Source organism: Pempheris klunzingeri, chromosome 24, assembly GCF_042242105.1.
Source record: "Pempheris klunzingeri isolate RE-2024b chromosome 24, fPemKlu1.hap1, whole genome shotgun sequence".
NCBI classification, from domain to species: domain Eukaryota; kingdom Metazoa; phylum Chordata; class Actinopteri; order Acropomatiformes; family Pempheridae; genus Pempheris; species Pempheris klunzingeri.
In genome coordinates this window covers 180001-190000 of record NC_092035.1, presented here as the reverse complement: position 1 = coordinate 190000, position 10000 = coordinate 180001, and the positions used below count along the sequence as shown (strand labels likewise).

The 10000-nt window shown below is 47.5% G+C and overlaps 1 protein-coding gene across 1 annotated transcript in view; it reads right to left on the bottom strand.

Annotated features, from left to right (window-relative positions):
* Positions 1–2220: 2220 nt before the first annotated feature.
* The window catches only part of adgrg7.1 (adhesion G protein-coupled receptor G7, tandem duplicate 1), a 9551-nt gene continuing 1771 nt past the window's right edge, over positions 2221–10000 (bottom strand). The window contains exons 2-14 of the mRNA XM_070855922.1: positions 7780–7886; positions 7544–7681; positions 7340–7419; positions 6981–7117; positions 6783–6896; positions 6472–6650; positions 5902–6054; positions 5476–5588; positions 4571–4917; positions 4074–4155; positions 3844–3990; positions 3379–3541; positions 2221–2954 (exon numbers count right to left, since the gene is read on the bottom strand). Of these exons, the coding sequence (XP_070712023.1) occupies positions 2742–2954; positions 3379–3541; positions 3844–3990; positions 4074–4155; positions 4571–4917; positions 5476–5588; positions 5902–6054; positions 6472–6650; positions 6783–6896; positions 6981–7117; positions 7340–7419; positions 7544–7681; positions 7780–7886 (1973 nt within the window). The 3' untranslated portion in view covers positions 2221–2741. The remainder of the gene's footprint in view (positions 2955–3378; positions 3542–3843; positions 3991–4073; positions 4156–4570; positions 4918–5475; positions 5589–5901; positions 6055–6471; positions 6651–6782; positions 6897–6980; positions 7118–7339; positions 7420–7543; positions 7682–7779; positions 7887–10000) is intronic.

The window sequence follows — 10000 nt, the reverse complement described above, 5'->3', positions numbered from 1 at the left end:
TACCAGGAAGTGGAAAGATGGCCTCCATCTTTGAGTCCAGGTCTCTGTTGACGCTGCCCCCCCCCCCCCACACACACACACACTGAAATGAGTCCACCTGTAACCTGATCCACCTCCAGAAACATTTATCATCGGTCAGGTGGTTCTGCAGGTTCTGCTGCACCGTCTGAGGATCCACAACAAACAGCAGGAAACCTCAGAGGAAGCACCCCCGTCTGAGCCGGGACCACGGTCCCTTCTCTCCGTCTGTTGCCGTGGTAACGCTCTGTTTTCACGACGCTGTTGGCTGATGTTACATATGGGGGGCGGGGGGGTCTCCCTCTGCTGTTTCCTGAGTGGACATAACGAGGACTTTTCCCTCGTTAGAGCCAAGTGAGGTCACCGCAGGCCGCCGCCCCCCGTCCTTTGTTGTGGTTCTCACGTAAAAGCAGCTGAACACAAACAGCCGCCTGCTGTTGGTCCTGCTGAGCTTTGAGGTTCAGCTGTTGGACGGCGGCCGAGTCAGTCAGCCGTCATGGTTACAGCCACGGCACAGCGTCCTGCGGCTTTAAACAGTCTTTAAACATGTTCGCACTGCGCTAATGTGGTGCTAATCTTATCCTAATGCTGTGCTAATTTTACCCTAATGCTATGCTAATGTGATGCTAATGTTACCCTAATGCTATGCTAATATGATGCTAATATTACCCTACTATTACCGTAATGCTATGCTAATGTTACCCTAATGCTGTGCTAATGTTACCCTAATGCTATGCTAATGTGGTGCTAATATTACCCTAATTCTGCGCTAATGTGGTGCTAATGTTACCCTAATGCTACGCTAATGCTGTGCTAATGTTACCCTAATGCTATGCTAATGTGGTGCTAATATTACCCTAATGCTATGCTAATGTGGTGCTAATGGTACCCTAATGCTGTGCTAATGCTATGCTAATGAGATGCTAATGTTATCCTAATGCTGTGCTAATGTGATGCTAATGTTACCCTAATGCTATGCTAATGTTACCCTAATGTGGTGCTAATGTTACCCTAATGCTGTGCTAATGTGGTGCTAATATTACCCTAATGCTGTGCTAATGCTATGCTAATGTTACCCTAATGCTATGCTAATGTGATGCTAATTTTACCCTAATGCTGTGCTAATGTGATGCTAATGTTACCCTAATGCTATGCTAATGTAATGCTAATTTTACCCTAATGCTGTGCTAATGTGATGCTAATGTTACCCTAATGCTGCGCTAATGTGATGCTAATTTTACCCTAATGCTGCGCTAATGTGATGCTAATTTTACCCTAATGCTGTGCTAATGTGCTAATGTCCTGATGTCTGATCAGCCGACTGATGTCCTCACGGTGGATCTTTCCCTCTGAAACTGATATATGACGGAAACGTTTTGGTCCCTCAGACCATTTGGGGGTCCAGAGTGGTCTCTGGTCCTCAGGTTGGTCTCCAGACGCCCTCTAGTGGCTCTGAGTCTGTCTCACAGCCTGAAGACTTGGTGCTTTCACACCAGTTCCACCAGAACAAACCACAGATGGGGCAACAGCAAACCAGCATGAAGTGGTCAAAGAGAGACGATCAGACCAGTGAAGACCAGTAAAGACCATTAAGGACCAGTAAAGACCATTAAAGACCATTAAGGACCATTAAAGACCAGTAAAGACAATTAAAGACCAGTAAAGACCATTAAGGACCATTAAAGACCATTAAGGACCATTGAGGACCAGTAAAGACCAGTAAAGACCATTAAAGACCATTAAGGACCATTAAGGACCAGTAAAGACCATTAAGGACCATTAAAGACCAGTAAAGACCATTAAAGACCATTAAGGACCAGTAAAGACCATTAAGGACCATTAAAGACCATTAAAGACCATTAAGGACCTTTAAAGACCATTAAGGACCATTAAGGACCAGTAAAGACCATTAAGGACCATTAAAGACCAGTAAAGACCATTAAAGACCATTAAGGACCATTAAAGACCATTAAGGACCATTAAAGACCAGTAAAGACAATTAAAGACCAGTAAAGACCAATAAAGACCAGTAAAGACCATTAAAGACCATTAAGGGCCATTAAAGACCAGTAAAGACCATTAAGGACCATTAAAGACCAGTAAAGACCATTAAGGACCATTAAAGACCACTAAGGACCAGTAAAGACCCGTTTGGACCTGAGTCCTCTTTAATAACACAATTAAGCACAAAAAAGGGCTTTTATACATCTTCACACATTATAATATAATGGAATCGTCCTTTAACAGGACATCCTGTGAAAAGTCTCCAAAATAAAAGTCTGGATCATGATCCTGTCTGCAGAGGACGAACCAGCGGCTCCAGTCTGCAGAGGACGAACCAGCGGCTCTAGTCTGCAGAGGACGAACCAGCGGCTCCAGTCTGCAGAGGACGAACCAGCGGCTCCAGTCTGCAGAGGACGAACCAGCGGCTCCTGTCTGCAGAGGACGAACCAGCGGCTCCAGTCTGCAGAGGACGAACCAGCGGCTCCTGTCTGCAGAGGACGAACCAGCGGCTCCAGTCTGCAGAGGATGTGTTTTCTCTGGTTCCTGAGCTGTAGAGGTGTAGTCTTAGTGCGTTCTGGAGATAATGATCTGCTCAGAAGGTCGCTCTGAATCTAAAGGTCTGACTCTGGGGAGGAGAGGGATTTGGTGTCTCCGAGTGTTAGAAAACGTTCTCTGCTCTGACGAGTTTCTTCATCATCCTTCCTGAGACTGAAGGAAACTTAGAACCAATCAGATTCTGTCGGAGGTTCTGGAGGATCAGTTGAGGACCAGTACCGGCCCGTCAGGTCGGTGGTGGACTCGGAGACCTTCTTGTACTTCTTCCACAGGTTGTAGTTTGTCATGTTGAGCTCGGTGACGGACCGAAGCGACCGGGACACGTCTTTTCTGAAGGTCGGCTTTTTGAGTGTGAAGAGCAGGAAGATCTGAAGCCCCTGAAACCAGGAAGTGATTTCCTTATTTAGTGCTCTGGAGACCAGTTAAAGCAGCAGATCAGGTCAGAGAGCTGCCGATTAAACAACAGACCTTCATAAAAAGTCATAAGAGACGAGTTTTCAGTGAAAACAGGTCTAAAGACCAGATTTACACCATAAACTACCAGAACCAGACCACTTTAGTCCAGTACAACAGTTTGGACCATTAAAAGGTTCACAGTCATTAAAAATCAACTCATTTAGTTTTTGAATGTTAGTAACCAGTTTTAGATAATAATAATATGAATGCAGCTGTGTTTGAATAACACTGAAGACCATTTAAAGACTGGTTTAAACCGGTTTAAACTGGTTTTAAACTGCCAACTAAACTCCATTTTGTTTGTCCGATCACGTCGTCATGTGACAGGTGGACACGCCCCCTCACCTGTGTGGTCGTACAGAGGCAGAACAGAATGCTGAGGACCAGGTGGGCGGGGCCTGTCGTGACGAGGACCAGGTATCCCAGAGTCCAGGACACGACCAGAGACACCAGCAGAGAGAAGTTGTGGGGGAACCTGTTCCTCAGAGTCCACAGAAAACCTTTGGTGCTGCCATGACAACAGGTGAATAAAGGTTATCTCAAGGTGAAAAAAGAAGCTGAATATTTGGAGAAAGACATCAAAATGTTTCAAGAACTGAGTTAAAATTTCTTTCGACTTTTTCACTAAAAAGTTCATTTTCCCTAAAATATAACATTATTCTTGAAATATTTTATACTTGAACAAAAATTTTGACTTTGTCTAAAAATATTTCGACTTTGTTGTGGAAATATTCCAACTTTGTTTTTGTAATATGACGTTGATCTGTGTGATTCTGTCTTAATTTGAGATGCTGATGTTTCCTTGGTTACCTCCTCAGGTCCTCGTCAATCCTACAGATCCAACCCAGCAGAAAGATGTTGTAGAGCAGGATTAGACCGACTGGAAGGAGGAAACCCCAAAACATCGGCCTCCCAAAGTGGAAGCGTTTGTTCTTATCCAGAGCGGCGAGCCAGCAGCTGCAGGACGACATGAACAAAACCGGTCGGACGTCGGAAAACAGGTACTAAAAGAGTCTAAACAGGAACAGTAATGCACCCACAATTCCTCCTGTCTGTATCCCAGAGGACTGTCGACCCTGTAGGACACCCCCAGCGTGATCCCCATGACGACGGCTGGGACTCCTGAGACGATACAGGAAGTTAAAACAAGGTGAAGCAGCACATCTCAAACATAATCAAAGAGTTCAAAGTGTTTAGTGAATCTCGACCGCGACCGGAGTGACCTGGTCAGAGAGCTCAATAAGTCGGAGTGTCGTCTGCATAGATGCAGCGTTATTGCCACGTATGATGGGAGCCAGAGGAAACACGTACGGCCCCAGTAAAAGAGGCCCAAGAATGGAGCCCTGGGGGCCTCCAGTCAACTGTTAATCACTTTAAACTCAGCGTTTGGTGTCCTCCAGCTCCCTGCTGACTCTGAGGTTACACCGATGGAGCGTTTCATGTCCTTCATGTGTCTGTAGTTGTAACAACAACAGTAGCAACTCTCATACGTTTACATTCTGATAGTAAAGGACCGATAGTGCGGTAAACGTCGTACCCCAGCCCACAGCCTGGCTGACTGTCATGCAGTGTGAAGGAAGTCTTTTGTTCCGGACCAGCAGGAACAGCTGGGTGGAGATGATGCTGTTCCAGGTGAAGGTGGCTAACAGGAAGAAGTGAAGCAGAGCCGCCACCACCGAGCACGAGCCCCTGTCCGGCTCCACGTACTCGTCCGAGTCCAGGTTGGCGTTGGTCTGAGCGCCGACCTCCACCGGAGCGTCGCTCTGACTGCTGGAGTTTTCAGCTCCGGAGAGGAAGGTGATGATGAAGGCCAGCAGGCTGATGGAGACGCTCAGCAGAGCTGTGTCTATGTTTCTGTTCTGCTCAGACCCCCCCCTCTGAAAACTAGAGAGACGGAGTTACTTTCAGACGGGAGGATTTTGAGAGTGACCTGAAAGAGGTTCTGCTGTCATGAGGTGCGTCCTGATCTGTGATTTCTGGATTCATCGATGTTATTTTGTGTTGAACATCAGAGATAAAGTGGAGTCACATTAGCAGACATGCAGTGCATTCTGGGAGTGCAGAGGTACGTTTTGACAGACGGGACGTCACGTTGGCTGCGCCTCATTTCCATTAAGTTGAGGTCTTGGCTATTTTATGCAAATCTATGGAAACATCGGAAAAACTTCTGAACTGTTGTCGACCTAAAAGAGACGTCTTCAGACGAGCCGCCATGTTGGTTTGGTTCAACATCTGAGAGCCAACAGCCACAAGTCAAAGTTTTCGTTCAATCAGGTGCACCCAGGAAGTGTTTGCACATTTTGGGCGAAGGACAGCACCTGCACGGGAAGGACTTTGACCCCCGCGTCTAAAAACGCCATGATTGCACCTCGTTAACTGGTGTTTAAAGCCCCCCCCAGTGAGCAGCCGTCCCTCTGTAACATACAATCTGTCATGTCTTACTTGTCTCTAATTTGCTGGATGATGGTTATGACCAAACCCAGGATAGAAAGAGAAAGTCCAACGATGGAAAACACGTCCAGAGCTTCTGCATATTCATATTTCTCTTTGAATGACTGAAACAGAAACACAACCAAGTTAGGTAGGTAGTAAAAGTGTTGGAACTGGTCCAGTAGATCACCTCAGCCAGCAGCCACCAAACGGGCTGCAATGGCTGCAACGTGATCCTTTGGGACAACTGCACCTGATCACAGTAGGTCCACTAAAAGAGCTTGTTTCTTTCTGTTATCCTGTTAATGTGTCAAATCTCATGTTTCTGGCACTAATAGTTGCCCTTTGGTCTCCCTCCAACACTTCTGGCTCCACTCAGACTGTATTTGATCTCATAAATCAAGCTTTATTTGCTCTGAAAGTCGTCGGCCAGTTCACCCAGAGAGCAGCGAAGTTGGTGGTGTGGTTGCAGAAACATCTCAGGAGTCCGTCTGAGGCGTTTCCTTTAGAGCAGCCGTCGGTGCTCCACTCGTTCAGACTGTAGTTCCAGAAAACACAGGCGAAGTCGTACAGAGACGTACCGTTCATCACCTGAAGCACAAAACATTGGAGATATGGAGACACCAAGAGAAAATAGTCCCACCGCCACGAGTCAGCAGCTTTTTAATGAGGCTCATCAGCACCATAAAAACCATAAACTGCTGCAGAGAGGAAAGAGAAAGAAGCTTCTCACACACTCGAGGTGACTTCACTGTATCTCAGTATTGATAATAATGATAATAAAGATAAAACAGTGACTCATTAAACAAGAAGTATAAACTGGTCCAGGTGCAGTCCCACCAGTCAAGTCTGAACACACTCCTGAAACATCAGATCAGTAGATTCGGTGATTCACAGTTTCCGTGGACATCATTATGTCCAACAAGCATCATGACTGAACTTCTAGAAATGGTAGAAAAGCTTGTGAGACGCTTGTGAAAGAAGTGGAAATGAAGCCGCTTTTCTCACCGCCGGCCTGAACAGCATCTCCAGGTGCAGCGGTGCCTCGTAGCCCCGGACGCTGGCCGACAGGACCCTGAAGGTGGCCCGGTGCTGCCTGTGGTGCTTCGACCTGAAGAAACGGTTGTTTTGATAGAGGACGAAACCCAGCGAGACGTTCGCGGGCTCCTGACGACCGCTGGCAGCTTCTACAGATGGTAGGAGGCAAACTGTATTAGGTAACAAGCGCTGACCTGAGATGCCGACCTTTATGCAGGCAGGTGAAGCCACAGGTGTTTCTGAGCTTCAGAGGAGCTTCTTCCTGCCGTCTGGAGACTCACCTGCTGGGAGTCCAACGTATATCAGGGCGTCGGCTAGGAACCCGTTTTCCAGCACGACCGCTGACGTGTTGGTGTTCAGCTGAATTCGGTCGGCGACGAGGCTGCCAGACGTTCCTGAGGAGACACAGAGTTCTTACTGATGACACCAACATGTTCATGAACAAACCGGATCATGTGATCTGATCATGTGACACTGACCTGACAGAGACGTGAACTGGACTCCCTGAGTGTCGGCCGCAGGCATTTGTGCCGACTGAACCGCCAGGTTTGGTTGGACCACCTGAGGCTGAGCCGAGCTGAGGCTGAGGGACAGCTGGTCCAGAGTCATCGTCAGGCTGACACATGGAGAAAAGAGAAACCACCATCGTCACCTTCATCATCACCTTCATCACCTGCCGTCCTGGGGGGTAAAGAAGCCTGAACCCGCAGCTTCAGGTGCTGCTGTTACCACCTGAATCAACGTGTGCTCAGGTGAGTCCTTTCAGCTGCAGTCTCAGGTGTTTCAAGTCAAATCAAACAGGTGAAACCTCATGAATTCTGTCTGAGAGTTGTTTTACCCCAGAGTGGCGTTGTTTTCCTCGCTGCTGTCGACGTTCAGCAGCTGGCTGACTGTAGCTACTGCGGCCACCCTGACGCTCTGCGACACACAAGAGGACACATGTTAGCAGACGGTAGCATTCAGGGTTTGGTTGATTTGGTTTGTGGAAGCTTGTTTGTTGGGCCAAAGACCAGCTGAAGGTTTGGCGTGCGGTTGTTCTGACCTCGGTGGTGTTGGGAGACAGCAGCAGCGTATTGGCGATCTGAGCAGCGGTGGTGACGTCTTCAGCCGTCAGCTCTTCGGGTTTTGAGGTGAGGATCTGGGTGCTGGCCGCCAGCGTCTCTAAATCGGCGCTGGTGAGCTGGAGGACGTTCGCTTTTACTGATGCAGCTAAAACTAAAACACTCAGTTGCTTTAACTTTCACCGTTTCTGAGAAACAAACTGTATGAAGTTCTCACGTTTTGCAGAATGTCGCTGAGCGTCTGGTCGCACTGGAAGATCTGTGGGCGATCAAAACTCGGCGGGTCGCTCTCGGAGCATCTGGTGGAAGCCTTCGGTTTGCCGGCTGGACAGAGGTGGTGGAAGTTAAAGTTTTCTGATGCAGGATGTGAAGTGATGGATGTGAGGATGTTGAAGATGCAGTCTGATGCACTTTATTGATCATTTGGATATTTAAGGCTGATAACCACGAATCAGACACTGAAACACCCGATGGATGGACGCTGGGCTGGCAGGTGGGTGGAGATCCACTGACACCTGACGGATGTATATTGATGATCAGTAGAAACTCACCAGCACTTGTTCCTTTCTCACACGTTTCCTCAGAATATGAAAACCAACCGACGGCCGTTGGCGGGAATTTGAATCCGTCCAAATCTTGGGCTTGGCAGAAGTTTTCTACGAGGACAAGTTTAATAAAACGTTAGTTTGAGGAAACAACAAATAATAAGAATAAAAGAGAACGCACAAAAGAAACTCTCCACGCTGCGAAACCTGATTAGTACTAGTCGGACTGAAAACGGACTACAAAGGGAAACCAGAACGTTTCTGATACCAAAGTCCTGTCCCTCACCACCAGGCCAACCGACACCACATCCTGTCAACATGAGCCAGGTACGCTCCAGGTACGCCTTCTGTAACCGCCAACATTTAGGAACTACCAGGGACCAAGACTTTGGTCTGGGACTTAAATCCCTTTCTGTGCTTTTCTCATCTCTCTGGTTCCTGTGGATCCTGGTCCTGGTTCTTCTGCTGTGGTTCTCTGGTTCTTGTGGATCCTGGTCCTGGTTCTCTGGTTTCTGTGGATCCTGGTCCTGGTTCTACTGCTGCAGATTGTCAGCCACTGATACTTTTTACTGACATTAGTCCTATTATTATTATTCACATTTTAACTATTGCCACTGTTACCATATTGATCATCAGTCACACTGATCAGTATCAGTCACATTGATCGGTATCAGTCACATTGATCGGTATTATTATCTTTGAGTCTGTGAATCAGAGAGCTTGTTCTGAGCTGCTCTTTGTGTCTGTGATAATTTGATATGAATTGGGCTTTACAGATAAAGATTGGTTGGTTGGTTGGTTGGTTAGTTGGTTGACTGGTTGGTTGGTTGACTGGTTGGTTGGTTGGTTGGTTGGTTGACTGGTTGACTGGTTGGTTGGTTGGTTGGTTGACCGGTTGGTGGGTTGGTTGGTTGGTTGTTGGTTGATTAGTTTAAAGTTAAATTAATCGTGCAGGGAAACAACACTTGACCTTTGGATGAATGAATGAATGCTTGACCTTTGCTAGAAATCAGAAACAACTTTCAGCCGTTTAAATGATTAAAGATCCAGGTTTGTCTTGGACCAACTCACCGACTGAGCAGGTCGGCCCGACCCACTCATCAGGACAGATACAGACTCCGTCCACAGATAAACCCCCATTATCACAGACCAGGGGGGGGGGCAGGGTAGGGGGCACTGCAGCAGTAGTGGTAGCATTAGTAGTGGTAGTGGTAGTAAAGGGAGCAGTGGTAGTAGTGTTAGCAGCGGTAGTGGTGTTAGCAGTGGTAGTAGTGTTAGCAGTGGTAGTAGTGTTAGCACTGGCAGTGGTAGCTAAGGGTACAGTGGTAGTAAAGGGAGCAGTGGTAGTAGTGTTAGCACTGGCAGTGGTAGTTAAGGGTACAGTGGTAGTAAAGGATACAGTGTTAGTAAAGGGAGCAGTGGGGGCAGTGGTAGGGCTAGTTAAGGGTATAGTGTCAGTAAAGGGAGCAGTGTTAGCAGTGGTAGAGCTAGTTAAGGGTATTGTGGTAGCAGTAGTAGCAGTGGTAGGGCTAGTTAAGGGTACAGTGGTAGCAGTGGTAGGGGTAGTTAAGGGTACAGGGTCAGTAAAGGGAGCAGTGTTAGCAGTGGTAGAGCTAGTTAAAGGTACAGTGGTAGCAGTGGTAGGGGTAGTTAAGGGTACAGTGATAGCAGTGGTAGCAGTGGTAGGGGTAGTTAAGGGTACAGTGTCAGTAAAGGGAGCAGTGTTAGCAGTGGTAGAGCTAGTTAAGGGTACAGTGGTAGCAGTGGTAGGGGTAGTTAAGGGTACAGTGTCAGTAAAGGGAGCAGTGTTAGCAGTGGTAGAGCTAGTTAAGGGTACAGTGGTAGCAGTGGTAGCAGTGGTAGGGGTAGTTAAGGGTACAGTGGTAGCAGTGG